Genomic DNA, 15,659 nt, shown 5'->3' with positions numbered 1-15,659 from the left:
AATTAAATTCTCACTCACTCACCCCATTCGAGGGCGGGGAGAGAGAGAGAGGGAGGGAGGGAGGGCTTAATAATAATATTATTAGTTTTTTTGGATTAATCTTTTTATTAGTCTTTGAATTTTGACTTGATTTGTATTTGAGTCCTTTAATTTTCAAAATCTTTCCCTTTGTCCTTTAACTTCACTTTCGTTAGGACAAATGGTCATGCCGTCAATTTTGTTAAATGCATGGGCAAAATGATATTTTTATATTAAAACCAAAAAAATGAAAACAAAATTATATCTTTAAAATAACAATAAAAGAAAATTAAATAAAAAATCAACAAATATAAAAAAGAAAAATCAAGTTTTGGAGGAGTAGAAATCGGGATAGAGGGGGAGAGAGATAGTTTAATTTAATTTTTTAATCATATTTTAATCAATTTAATACAAAAATACTATTTTGCCATTGCATTTAACAGAAAAATTAACAAAATTGACGGCAGTACCATTTATCCTAACGAAAACTGAAGTTGAAGAACCACATGAACGATTTTGAAAATTGAAAGACTTAAATGCAAATCAAATTTAAATTTAAGGATTAACAATACAATTAACCCTAGTTTTTTTTCTCTCTCTCTCCTGCTATACAGTATACTAAATATACTAATATAGAATGGTACAGTCACAGCCAGGTGTGCACCCACCCATTCAGCTTTTATTACCAGCTCCCCTCCCCTCCCCTCCCCCCTACAAACGGCTTAGGGTCATTTCCCGGCTACGTGCCTGTATTTACAAATTTAACCTTTTTCCTTCTTCTTAGGATTCTTGTGGCCGAACTGCGCTGCCTGGGCTGACTTTGTAGTTTCTGGCTGTCAATAACTTTAACCTTTTCCATACAAATTATTACTCTCTCTTTCATTCTATTATTGGTGATAACGTATAAGAGTTCTGATATATAATAATAGAAAGAAAAAAACGTATAAACTGACTAGCTACCACCTATGTCTAAAAGTCAAACATGATACCTCTCCACTTTCGGGCTGCAATCGTGTGTGATGCCACTTTTAACGTTCTTAAGTCAAACTAACCCCTCCCTCCCTCCCTCCTTTTTCAAAAAATACTTCTATTCAAAGTGGCATATGAGAATTTCTCTATGTTGCATTTCTCCCCTCATTGCAATTACAAAAACGATGTCAGATTAATTCATTTATATTACAGCGCATTATTCTTCAGCTAAACTTAAGGATATTTTTCATGATTTTACATTAAAGACGAATAAAAAATCATGCAAAAATCTGTAATAACAATTATTGGAGTTTCAAAGGGTAAGGTTACCTAGTTAGACTAACAACCAAGGCAATTAGTGTAGAGATATTCGCCTAATTCCGACAACATAGCCTTAATTTTTGTACTAGTTACTTATCCTTTCTTTAATAAAATACTATCGCTACTGCTAACTTGTTCATTGTTACACATACATACAATTAAGTAGTAGGTTGGTACTAGGAAATATAATGGATCCCGTGAATGAATTCCAACTAGCAGCTGTTTGTTTTTGCTAGTTGAGAGCTTGTGCAATTAGATCATTTTGACTTGTTTCCTTCCAAGTTCATCTCGCCTGCTCAAAGTTTAGTCAAGTCAAAGCTTTGTTTTTGTAACGTTATTTAAAATCAACAAATATTGGAAAAGTTTAAAAGGGAAGGACTTATTTTTGACTTTGATGTACCATTCTGATCTCCAGGTCTAATTATAAGCCTCTGATTTTGCTATTTTCTTTTGATAAACTCCTAGATTTGTCTTCATTCTATTCTAATTTTGATGGCACCAACTAAGGCCTTACTGACTTCATTATTATTAAATAAAAGCCTGTAGCATCTGACTTGATTGTTCCTATTTCATTGTTTGTTTCTTTGTTAAACTCCACCATCCCGCAGCTACAATATTACTCAAAGTATCAGCTACATAAATGCAAACTTTTGATTGATTCAATTTGCAAATTAGCTTCTTAATAAGTTTTCAACTTTTACCTAGAAAATGTCAAAATGAAACAATATTACAACTCAATAATATTCTGGTGCAAAATAGGCGGCAAGACGATGCGTATATACGTCCATTAGCTACAAGTGGTTAATAACATTTTCTCTTGTCTAACCGAGGTTTCTTGAAAGAAAAAGGTACTGATCTGTACCTATGCCTATATGTAGCACGCTAAATAATAAATATAGTTCCATGGAATTTTAGGTGTCCTTACTAGGAATAAGCATATCATGATATCATGGATTAAGTACTGAGCTATAAGGTAAAGCTAGATAGCTAGAGCTAGTAGCAACCAATTGACATCAAGTAACACTAATCTTATAAAACTAAAAGCCTAGTTGGTTGTTTTAATTATAAGGTCACGACTCACAACAATGGAATATGCTTCACTGATTAAAGAAGGGGATTTAGTCGATCAATTACACCTATGGAGATTTAATTCAGTTGGTCAATTTAATTAGCTTAATTGATCACATCTATCATATAAAAAATATAATTAAATAACGAACAGAATGCATGCTCAACCCAAACAAATTAAGCTTATATTTATTCTAACTCTTTAGCTTATTGAATGATATTCCATTAGGCACATGACAATTCTCTAGGTATTAAACCCTTTATATCTTAAAGGTATATTAAAAGGTGTTTATGGATATTCATTTTGAGCTTTTCTAACACGCATTATTATTTTTTGGTTGTAAGAATACTTTTCCCGTTTAAATATTTTTATCGCATTTTCGTCAGGATAGGTCTATCTTAACGAAAATTTAGTTGGCTAATTCGCGCCGGAAAATTACTTTCTCGACAACTGGTACTTCGCCGGGACAGATTGAAGCTTACATGGCAAAACATTCGTCACATAGAAAACCCACTCTGGCGATTGTTTTTGCCGCCAGAGGTTAATCTCTTTGACGACAGAACCTTTGTTGGGTAAGTTTGCTTGAGACAAAACATAATTTGCTGGAAAAGATTTATTTATTTATTTTAAAAAAAATCCTCTTACACCGCTAACAAGTAGAAGAGGAGATAAATAAAATAATGAAACTGATAAAAGTCCATAAACATAATTTGTCATTTTCGCATTTACAATGCAACCCCTTGACTAAAGTCCAATCCAAACATATTCATCAAAATTATAAAGCAGAACAAATTAAAGTTCAATCCTTGCTATTTCTCCCAAAATTTAACCATATAACCCCGGTATTTCCCAGTGTGGAAATATGTATAATTTTTTTTTAAAATTTTAAAGTGGATTGATTCTGATCAACTAATGATTAGTAAAAGGCATTGACGGGATATTCATTCCTGTTTCTGAGAGAACCTTGACAATAGGAGGAAAGTTTTATTGAAATCTTGAAAAATTACACCGGAGAAAAATAACCTGACTCCGACTCATAACATTATTTAATATAATGTCCTGAATAAATTCAAGAGGCACCTCAAACCAAACAAAATAGGTCATCTCATTTTCTAAACCAAACTTAGCAAGCATGTGGGCAACACCGTTGGCTTATGTAAGACTAATTTTCTTGAAAATACAAAGATATTGTAAAATTTAATAAATATTTGAATTAGAGTATATTGAAATCTTGTGTAATAACTTGGATCAGGATTAATTTGCCTATGATATTGATCAGGTTCAGTGCCAAATATTGCCGTTACATACATTTTATTTACTGATTCTTAACATAAATAGTCATGTGTTCCAGATTTTCACAGGCTTCAATGAGAGGATTGTAAATAATTATAGAGATCAAAGCAGCGAATTTGAAAATCAATCAAAACTCACTCTCTCCCTTTCTCTTTCTGTGCCAGAGAGTTGGGGATAGACGGTGTGATCGAGAGATTGAAGAATAAGCGGCCAACTTCTTCTCAAAATGAAGAAAGTTAAAAAAGAACAAGGAGCAAAGGAATTAAAGAATAAGAGATTGAATGGGTGATTGCGGTACGAGTACATATACTGAGATAATTGGTAGGTAATAATGTAGCAAAGCATGCATTGAATTTGAAGTGCAGCCCAGCAGTTAGCTAGCTTTGAGCCTTTGAACCAAAAAATAATAATTACTGTGTCCACTCCTCCACCCATATATTATATCGATCATTTGTGCCTGTGCCCTCGAATCATTAATCTGTGTATTGCAATTATCTCTCCAACTTTATTACATACTGACTCTGTCTCTGCGTGTACAATACATATATTAAGCAGCTAGCAGATTGATGATGATGATGACTGTCTTGTCTTCCTTCTCGCGAACAATACCAATTAATACAGTAGCTAAGTTCTGCCTGTGTCTTCCCACTCTCAACCAAATAGTTCCCAAATCTTCTGGAGCAAATGCTACTACAACTAAAGTATTTATTTAATTCCAATCCAAAGCTATTTATATTTATAACGGTCATACACCATTCTAAATTATTACTTTTGGAAAACAAAAGCTCCTCAATACTAATAATACCATTGCTGTACGTTGATCACTATATATTCATCTGTATATAGAAACCACAGAAGTCAATGAAACCCTAGCTAGCTACTTATGTTTGAGACACACACACACACACCCGAAAAACTGTCGATGGACTAACTAATCAAGATTGAGTTAGGCCTAATAGTAATAAGCTCAACTTTGTTATTAATTAAGTCCAGTGTTTTAAACAAAGATATATATATCCAAATAACTAATCGTTTAGTTTCTTAAAGGAAAGTGTGATTGTTAATTTGTGGTGATTATGATCACGTCGTTTTAACAAACAGGCCACTTGGAATGACATGGACCAACCAAAGCGAGTATGGTTAATGAAGATTTTATTACAAGTAATAAAGGATCTGTTGCAGCAAGTCATTGCTATTAAATTGTGGAAGGTTAGTGTGGTAGGGAAGGTTAGTGTAGCTGCATCAGTTTTTTCAAGAGCTATTTAAGGAGATTATTCAATATGCATATTAGATCGAGTTGGACGAAGAAGAATGGCTGAGTGGCTGAGTGGCTCTGGCATGTCTTGTGTAGAAGAAGACTAGAACCACCCAACCGAGAGACAAATTCAAAGTGCAATGGAGGTTTCCACAACACTAATCACTGACTTAGACTAATCTCATCATCTCATCATCACCCATTTTCCTTGCTTGTAAAGGCAACCATGCATTAATGCACAATAAGTCGTACGTCCTTGTGCAATATCATGACAATGGATGGACCATCTAGCTAATTCATTATTAAATGTTAACACCATACTTACGCAACTAAGAAAACATATATATATATATAAATAAATAAATTCGAAATTGTATAAACAAAGTCGACCAACTGTAACTTCGCAAATAAAAGTATCAATATGATGAGACTATTTATTACAAAATCTGAAACTTGGTGAACTTTAAACCCGTTCGTGTCCATGTAAACCTAACTAGAATGCATGCATGCCGATGCCATTGCCAAGGCTGAGAATTAGGCAGGCAGGTCGTAGAGACCGTGTGTTTTTAATTATATGGTCCAGACAAGACAATATGAATATGACTTGTTGCTTTATTGAATTTAAAGCCGTAAGTTGCGACCTTTACCACTGCTGTCGACGACGTAATTGTTTCTACATTTATTTTGGCAGATGGCCATAGCCCATAGCTAAGCTAAGTAGTCTCTCTTCTCTTCTCTTCTCTTCTCTACAGTCGATACACTATACACTATACACATGCAGTAAATATATTCATATATCACTAGTAGTCACTGGCACTGTTCACTTAATTTATTAGATCCAATGCAATGACACTTGATTTATCAGACCTGACCTGACCAGACCAGGTGAACCTACAAACTTCGCTTCATTTCCCTCCCTCCCTCCCTGCCTTTAATTCATTCATTCTGGAAAGGGCCCAAAATGGAAGAAATAGACCGTGGCTACGTGCGTGGCAGCAAAACCAAAATATCATCGTCCTCCTCCTGAGCTGCAACATGCTTCGCTTCGGGCCCCAACCAACCAAATGGCAAATATATTCACATACGACAACATACCTCAAAACCAATCCAAGAAAGAACAGTGTAAGATAGATAGTGCCCTACTAGATTTAGATTACAAAAGTATCATCAGGGACAATATTGACTTTGCCTGCATCTGCATGATTGGTATTTGCTATTTGCTATTTGGTATTTGGTGGGGTTTCAATTCAAGAAACTGAATATCCTTCAATTAAATGGGATTTGATTCAATGAGCTGAAAGCTGTATTGATTGATCCTACACCACACCACACCACACATATACATACATTATACATACATGGACTTCCTTCATCTTTACAGAAACAAAATTAAGGTGACTGACTTAACTGACTTATATAATTATAATGCATGGTTATGAATATGATTGGATTGGGATTGAGAGGTGTCTGCTCGACTTAGGCGTTTTCTCCTGTATCTCCATGCTACTTGAATGCGTCTTGCTGCAAGCCCTCTCCAGTAAGGTGATTCATATCTAACATAAACAATAAAACCAACAATTATGTTATCTCCTCCAATATTAATGCATAAACGAAATTCATAGTTTCCTACCTTCCACCAATTTTAATAATAAATCTGCACTCCAAATATAACCCAATCTTTTCACAACTAGCCTAGCAATAGCAAATCCTCATACTCCAAAATAAGGCAAAACTAGCCTAGAGATAATACATTATTATGTGGCACATGCAAAAAGTTGAAACTGACAAACTCTTGGTTATCTAACCAAGCGAGGATTTTACTTGTCCAAACAGGAAAAACAGAAAGCTATACCTGCTGCAATAAACTGTAAATATAAGAAAGTCACGTAGCAGTGCTATTAAATACCATCTTCAATCACGCATACCTTATGGCTCCTTGAACACGTGGTTTTCGCAAAAATCTGGAGAAAAGACTGGTGACTTCTTCAATGTCTGCAGCTCGGAGTGAAAATGCTTCGACGTTTGTTAAGCATCTCACCATCCTGTTGCTAAGCAATCGCTGTCCAGGAATCCTGATCTTACCGTCTGCAACAGAAACCACATTGATAAATTGATGTTGTCTTTTGACATCATGCACTGAGACCTAGTAAGATCTTTTCCAGAAGGGAACTGGGACTTATTATTTTTTTTAAACACGTAGCCTGACTGAGTCAACAGGCACTGTCACTGGACCTTGATTATAAACAGGCCATTAGAAATCACACTAATACCTCTGTTCGCTGAAGAATGCTCAAGGCACCATGTGAGAAGTTCCTCACCACAAACATCCCCTTCAGATAAGGAAACTGTAATCCCATCTTCTCCAATGCTCTCCATTTTTCCACGCACGATAAAAACCATTTTCTCAATTAGACCACCATGGTACAAAACTTTGCTTCCTTTGATGTATATCTTTTGTCTTAGTCTTCCACAAATGGAATCCAAGATGGGTTCATCCATCAGGGAAAAAATTCGTACCTAGAGAGTAATTGGACATTATGAGTTAATGCCAAGTTGATAACTGTGAACCTTATATCGAATAATCATTGTAGTAGAAAGAAAAAACCATCATTCAGGCCAAAAATGCTTCACTTCAGAGTGCAACTTGAAAAAGAAAACAGCAAAACCGACATTTTGAATCATTATAAGTTTCTGGATCTATTAACATAGTTCCCAAAAATCTAGATATATTATTGTTCTGAGATACTAAGATGCTCACTTTCTTAATAAACTTGAAGAGATGGCGTCTTATATCTGTCTGAAGGTCTTCAGGCAAGTTTTCCAAAAGGATTTCTTCATTTACCCCTCTGGTTGCGGCCCAATTGTACCTTTCAGCTTGTCGTACTCGCCTACAGAACTCCATTCATGAGGCTTTAATAATCAATATTAACATCACAGGATATTCGATTTAAGAGTGGATAATTTATTTTATAGGGCGTTAATTTATTTCTCACACAATGGATAATAACACCATATATACCTTCTAAGTTCCCCTGGCAAGCGTCTATGTCTCATCCACTGCTCAACGTCACGACGTCTCAGAGACATTTCTAACCTTCTGTAAAGAGAAACAGAGATTTCCTTTTCTTAAAGCAAAGCAGAATTTAACTAGGAAAGAAGAAACTGTCTGTCTTTTACATGGCACACATCATATTTCAGAAAGAAAGCTAACTGGCAATTTCTATTACTCTATTTCTTTGAGACTTATTCACAAGAATGAAATACATCATGGTTGCAGTTGACAAGTGAACACTCACGGTATTCAATAGTTCAATTAGTACACAAAACTTTCAACTTAGAATTTCAGAAAAAAAAAACAGGAGAGAGTATTACTCTAACATATCATCCCATTGGAAAATTCTGAACCCAGGAAGAATTTATAAGAAAAGAATGAAAAACCAATAATGTACAGTTTTTATGTATATAGACTATACCATGTTGAAAGGTGATTAAATTATAATCATAATTCCACTAACCTATGTTCTATACGTACAATATAATATGTTCCAACCAAGTGACTTTGAAAGTAGGAATATCTGAGAAGAATAAATCCTGGGATAAAAGTTGTACCTCCGACCAAGAGCCTGCAGAAAGTTCTGCATATTTCCAATGAGAAGAGCAAAAAGCAAGAGACCTAGGCCAATAATAGCCATTGTAAAAAGGACTTCCCAAACAAAATAACTTGGAGTTTGATTTCCAGCCAGAGTACTGATTTGCTTCATAATGTCACAAGGTTTTTTTTGTCAGTAAAAGATTATGATCATATTATAATATGCACTACAGAATTGACTAGACAATTACATTCACTTAAAATAATTTTCGTAATGAGACAATACCAAAACAACTCTTAGGCCAGGAAATAATGGAATGTAAGTTTTTTTCTTGAAAATATCATTTAGTTAAACAATAACTTCTCAAAGGGAAAGAAGAACTAGAAGACACTGATGCCGTCAATTTGAGATTTCATTCCAGAATAAAAAGATTCAAAACTAACTGAATTTGGCTTTCAACTAGGTGGGACAATACAGAGAAGGGCAATACAGAGAAGGGTTTTATTTGGGTTCGTTTTTCAATTTTGACTCTTAACAAGTTCGGAAATTTCAAGCTTCATCAATATTCAGTTTGATAATTGCTTGCACATGTTAACCTTTTGGTCACAGCAATCTGCTATTCATTACATGATTTAAAGCCTTGCTTCAGGTACATTGGCAGTCTAACACCAACTTCTGATGGACGGTCAACTTAAACGAGTATTGAACATCCTACTCGTTAAGCTTTTAGGGGGGCAATGATAGTCAATCGCTAACTTAAATGAGTATACAATAAGAAATAATATCGTTATTTGAGATGATACTGGCCAAAGAAGGTATAAGTAAAAGCAATACCTGGAATCCCCAAAACAGTGCGTATACATATCTCGTGATTATGCTATTTTCTGTTGTAAGATTGACAGCTTGGCTGTAGATTCCGTAATCAAAACCATCTTTATCTAAACAAGCATTAGCATTCGTATAGTTTTTCCAGCTATCACGTACTGGATCTTCCACTTTAGAACCTTCAATCTCATTTCCATGCCCACAATCTATGAAGCTCATGCACCCACGAATTCCAGAGTCATGACAGACATCTCGAAAACATTGATTAACCCTCTGGGACAAGAAAGAGGGGAAGTAAGTGAATGGTTGAAAAGCATCCTTTCACTCCCATATCCAATAAATTTTCATTTGTTTCCGAATCAAACCAAGACAGAACCAAAATACCATGAAAAGACACATCCTAAATCCTTTCATATACTTGAACCACCACCACAAACATAGCGAATTCCAAGATCGGACTGATAATTCTCTATTAAATATGGTTATGATTTCATTTTAGAAATGAACTATCATGTTAAAATTGAATCATAATTACAACTTTAAGCAAATAGAGAATGATGGAATTTTTTCCATTTTCTTGGGCATAATAATGCATGGGGAAACAATATAGCAGATATTTCACTATGCCTGCATTCCTTGTTCAACAAAAGGTGAGAAGAGATTGTATGTTAGTTTAAGAAAAAAATCATGTGTGGACATACAAGATGTAAGTGTAAAGTTTTAGGGAACTTTTAGACACAAAGAGCATAAAAATGTCTATCATTAGAAACTTCGAGGAGTATGTTTAAGAATAAAATTGCCCCACCCACCTGTAACCCGAAGAGGTACCAGCACGACCCAACAACATGGCCAGACAACACAAATGTGAGAAGATTTATTATGAAGTTTGCCCATGCGGACTCAAATATGAAGCCACTTGGAGACTGACCAGCAAGCAGGGGTAGACACCTACACAACCTGGGAATGCACTGAAGAAGAACTGCAGCACGTAACAAATTTTTTGCATAGTTTGCTCCAGATAATCCCAAGTTTTTTCGTAGAACTAACAAAATTATGATCTGCAAACAATTTAAAGATAAACTAATCAGAAGGGAAAAAAGAAGTGCTAACATCAGATAGAACAAGTTACAATGTCATGAGAGCATAAATAGAGAAATTGACAGATACAAGTAATTTAGGGTAGAGGGAGAGCGTCAATTGTGCCTTCGTGTATGTTCTGCTAATTTTTTTATTTGTTATATTGCTAAAGCGGATGAAGTCATCTGATTATACAGCATAACCACTGAAAAGCAGTATTCTTCCATGGCAAAAAGCAATAGCTTTCAAGCACTCGTTAGCATATCAGAATTGCAAAATGCATCTCTTAACTACATTTTTCTATCTTCTTTTGCAAAATATCTTATTTGGCTTTTGGAAATTCCGTGCTAAACACTAATTTTTATAAGGTGTCTAAAATTAGAGACACACTTGTTGATATTCTACCTATCATGTAAAATTATAACATGAACAAGTTGCTTGAAGTAGTTAATAGTACAAAATGGATGAAGATTATCAATAAAGCGAAGGAAAACCACAAATGTACTGATCTTATAGAGAGAGAGAGAGAGAGAGAGAGATGTTTACCTGAGGAAGCGGTAATACAACAAAGAAGTCAATTAGAAAATATCCTTGAAGGTAATTCCGAGCAATTTTCTTTGGATGGTCAACCAACTCGCCAGCACCAACCACCCTAGACTCAGGAGCCACATAAGCCAATCTAAACTGCAGAGAGAGAGAGAGAGAGAGAGAGAGAGAGAGAGAGAACAAATAATTAATTTATCTGTCAAGACTCTAAACTGATCAAGTTATCTCATCACATAACATTTAGTTTCTTGTATTTATATTCCTTGTCAAATAGCATGCCATCAAATTAAATAAAACATGGTACTTTTATGACATTCAATATAGGACGAATTTCAATTATAGAAATAATGAAAAGTACATTAAGAAATCTGAAGAACGTAACAAATCAATAATCTAGTTTTTGAAACAGAATTTATTCTCACGGCATTTGTGTACTTCTTTCGTTAAGGACATTGGTGGGAGATCTTGGTTATGGCTCCAAACAGCCAGTGAGACTACCCTATGACTAGTGCCCAGATTATCCCTGATCTACTGAGCACAGAGTTATTACTGGACAACTGATGCATCAAAAGCTGTTCACCATCTTAGAATAAAAAAATAAAAAAGGAGCTTTAAGACATCATCAAAGGATGGTAAGGAAATGCATCGTATATGAAAATTATTCACAGAACTCAGAACTAAAGAAGAAAACCAAGGATAGTGAACCAAAATGAGTTTCAAATGGATGAGAGGAAAGGAAATCTTTACCTGAAGGAGTATGTGCATCAAGTATATAAAATCAGTCATGCTTCTAAAAACCACAAGTGTTGTCGTCATGGGCCAATCAAGAACTATGCATTTATTATCCTGCATCCAAAGACAGGGAAATCAAGTTGAAAAGAAATGAACCAAAGAAACTTGTTTCTCAGTTACTGTCTTCTCCTCAGAAAGGCATCATTACAAATAGATAAAGAAAATTTGTAAAATTTAGAGACCAAAAACACTTGTTTCTCAGTTACTGTTTTTTCCTCTCCATGGGTAGGAAGATGCTGGGCCTGTGGTGGGGTGTTAGCTTCACATACATTGTTGACCTAACAGCTTAAGTTGTTAAAGTATAGCGGTTGTCTAACAATTACATGTTAAGCTTATGTTCCTTTCAGGGAAATCCTTTCTTTCATCTTGTACAGGATAAAGATAAAAGGAAAGATACTTTCAAAAACTGATAGAAACCCTTCAGAATAAAAACATATCGCCAATTCCTTAACATCAAAGAAGTCATATGGTACATGCATACTGAACTTAGTAGGATATGGAAAACAATCCCAAAATGCCGCCAAGAAAACAGTGAATAAATTGAATTTAGAATTCATGAAATGACAGGGCAGAAACAAACAATACCTTTCGAACAGACAGCACGAAGAAAAACAATGGATCTACAAAAATTGCTACTAAGCATGAAATGACAAAAAACTTGTTCCACTGTTGCACCACTTTAGCATGAGGGTTCATAACTCCAGGAATATATAGACGCAGAAAAGAGAAAAATCTCCTCGCCCAGCCTTTGGCATCCCCATAGAGAGCATTATGGAACTGCAAACAGTTGACAATAAAAGAAACGTGCATAAGATTCTTGGAGTGCTTGTATACCATCATTCCAGAAAATAAAATAGATAAGAAAATGGACATGTAAATTTTGTTGTTATATCTCAAGCAATATGGCTCGTTTGGGAGTGATTCTGGATAGGCCAGAATCACTTCTGGTAAGAAGCACCTCCCACATGCTTCTCTAGAAAATCACTTTTAGTGATTTTAACTTTAAGTGATTATGGGGAGAAGAAACGGGATATATAATGCAGCTTGAGGGAAAATATTGCTTTTGCATACAGGGATGAGTTGAGTTTGTATTAGGAGCCAAGTGTTTCCAATCCTGGAGCCGATAGGGACCCTTAGCGTTGTCCCACAATGCCTGGATACCTTTGGTGGACACTTTCCTTGTTAGCGTTCAGGGATGATTTTTCCCCATGGGTTTAACAACGTATGCCACCACCGTTACCATAACGCTGCAATCATACACAAATACTCCTCTAGGATCACTGTCATTTGTCTATAAACAATATCATCCCAGCTCTGTAGGAATCTGAACGAACCATTCTCCAAGAGAGGGAAACCACTAGGGGTACAGACATTGTATCCATTCTCTTGGCCACTATTGATTCACCATGTTCACTTGCCCTTCGTCAATTTATCAAGTAGTCCAATCTACTAATACGCTTTTACCATGAAGCAAAGGGGAAGAAATGCAAAATTCTAATTTGTTGCTAACATTACTTCCTCAAAATTTTACAGTAACATACCAAAGAATAAGTAAAGGTGATGGGATTTAGTGGCATCTAACAAATGAGAAGCCTGAGACAGGCAAGCTCCTAATCATTTGACGGGATTAGATGCAAAACTATAAATATTTTTGGTAGAGCAGTTATTTTAAGTGGTCATCATGCAGAGCATATCATAAAAGGCAGCAACAATGTAAAAATATAAAATAAAAAGCCCTCTGAGTAAAGAAAGAAAAACACCTTGGGATCAAATATACCCGAAGCCTTTGAGTGTTGTGGTTGAGCAGCCTTGAGATTGTATGTTGGGCAAGTTGTGCAGTAAGGATCATTGCACATCCCCAATTGCCCAGATCTCAGTAAGTGTTCATTTTTTCCAGCATAGTTGTCATCTGTCCCTTCATTCTGGTTTGTCACATTAGTAGAAGGAAACTTTTCTCCTGCAGGTTTGACTGCTTCTTCTTGCCCTGGTACAGCTTGAGTTAGCCGGAAAATGTTATCAGGCCTGCGGTTATATAATGGACCACTCATAGGGAGGAATGGAGTTTTTGTTCGACTCCTCAAGGGACCAGTATGGCTTACAAGGCTAGCCTCCCTTTCAAATGACGAGTCCATAGAGTCCATAGGAATGGAAACTGATGCACTTCTGGTTCGTGACATAAATGTCTCAAATTGTAAGTGCACATTTTCATCTGATAATTGTGGGTGAGTGTCCGATAGCATGGGTACCTCATCTCTTTCATAACCAGCCATTTCTCACAGATTGGACCTAAAAAAGGCGAAGATAATATGAATTGCAATACACGAGCATTGATGCTAGTTTAATTTTAGTTCAAAAGGTTGAAACTTCATTAAATCAGCTCCAAGAAAAGAAAAAAAACAACGCTTGCAGCAGGGAACAAAGCTTAAATGTGTGGCGAAGAACATAACACTATATCACTTGCAAATTAAATTACTATTTTTCCTTTTTGCTGCTAGTTTCAAGGCATAAATTTGCAGTACTGCAAACTTTGAGTTTGAGCTAGGCACAGTCTCAGGCACGCATATATAAAAGAAAAATTTAAGCGAAAACATACACATGTTTAAAAGGATCATTCATGCTGACTATAACTAGAAACAAAAGAAAAAATAAAAAAATAAAAAAAAGCAGCATGCATTATTGGAGCTGAATGTAATGGGAAGAAAAGAAAAGAGAGAGAGGTAGCCGTTAAATTACCTGAACCCCAAGGAGAAGCAAAGTTTAATAAGTGGTTGAACCTGAAACTGGAGGATCTTACGTACGAATTAACAAACTTAAAAAGACACATTCTTTCTTTCTCATCACGGGGGAGCGAGAGAAGAGAGAGGTCGGCGAAGACTAAAAGCGTTGACTGAGCACAAGGATTAAGAAGGTAGAGAGAGAGAGAGAGAGAGAGAGAGAGGAAACTAGTTGTGGATGGAATGGAAGAATAAGTTACTAGACTGGTAAAATAAAGGAAGCTTCGATGAAAATAAAAAAATTGGAAAGGCAACGTAGGCTTTGCTTGGGGAGGTGGTACCAGATAAGAAGACAAACAAACCTTTCAAATCAAACGTATGCAAGTAATTACTCTATTAATAGTATGCTATCCCTCCTTCCTCCTTGTTTACTTTTCTTTGTTTTGCTCTGTGGTCTGTGTCTCTTGTAGGTTTTTGACCTAGGTAGGAGCTGACTGACCTCAAACTCCATGGCTAGCTAATGGCTTTGATTCTTTGAAGAATACGCTGAGCGAATCGGAAGGCACTAAAACAGAGCAAGCTTGCCAATTGCCAATTGCCAAACTATGAAATCAAATTCCAACTCAAACACTTAATTATTTTTTAACTTAAGTTAAGCCTATGGTAAATTAATGGTATGAATTGTTTCAAAGATTAACACTTGATTCGCAAATTATGACTCAGTACATTGAAACTTGAAACTGAAAATGGAAATCATTACTACTAATCAATGCTTAAATGGAATCCAAATTTAAGCATATCGTTGGTGGGTGGGTGTCCAGCAGAGACACTTGGTGGGCTGCATTGGACACTTATTAAACCCATCTTGATTTGGGCCAAAGTTTGTTCCTTTAACCCAATTTATCAAACATCACTAGCCTTTCTTCTGTCCTTGATCCATATTATTATTAATTACCACCCCACCACCAGACTACCTCTGACTTAATTACAAGATTAAATGTTAATTAGGAAAAAATGAAGAAGAAGAAAGAAAAAGAAAAGTCTTGGCCCCTACTTTCTAATATTCTATGGTGCAGGTGGAACAGGAGATTTTTGCGGGCTGTTTATACTTTCTACTTACCGACGCAGATTGTCAACATTAATGTTAATAAGAGAATGATGAGATATATAATCTCTTCTCTTGGAATACT

General features: G+C 35.6%; 1 protein-coding gene across 1 annotated transcript; it reads right to left on the bottom strand.

Moving 5' to 3' along the window:
- LOC18777401 (probable cyclic nucleotide-gated ion channel 20, chloroplastic) lies at positions 6,172-14,766 on the bottom strand. The gene is made up of 13 exons (XM_007210289.2): positions 14,489-14,766; positions 13,516-14,041; positions 12,341-12,532; positions 11,711-11,809; positions 10,964-11,101; positions 10,150-10,398; positions 9,350-9,613; positions 8,535-8,680; positions 7,945-8,022; positions 7,684-7,813; positions 7,196-7,442; positions 6,851-7,010; positions 6,172-6,478 (listed from the first exon to the last, which is right to left on the bottom strand). The coding sequence occupies exons 2-13, from the start codon at positions 14,023-14,025 to the stop codon at positions 6,346-6,348; spliced, it is 2,346 nt and encodes a 781-aa protein (XP_007210351.1). The 5' UTR covers positions 14,026-14,041; positions 14,489-14,766; the 3' UTR covers positions 6,172-6,345.

This window comes from Prunus persica, chromosome G5, assembly GCF_000346465.2.
Source record: "Prunus persica cultivar Lovell chromosome G5, Prunus_persica_NCBIv2, whole genome shotgun sequence".
In the NCBI taxonomy this organism is placed as follows: domain Eukaryota; kingdom Viridiplantae; phylum Streptophyta; class Magnoliopsida; order Rosales; family Rosaceae; genus Prunus; species Prunus persica.
Note: the sequence above shows the minus strand (reverse complement) of the source record. Positions and strands in the feature narration are given on the sequence as shown.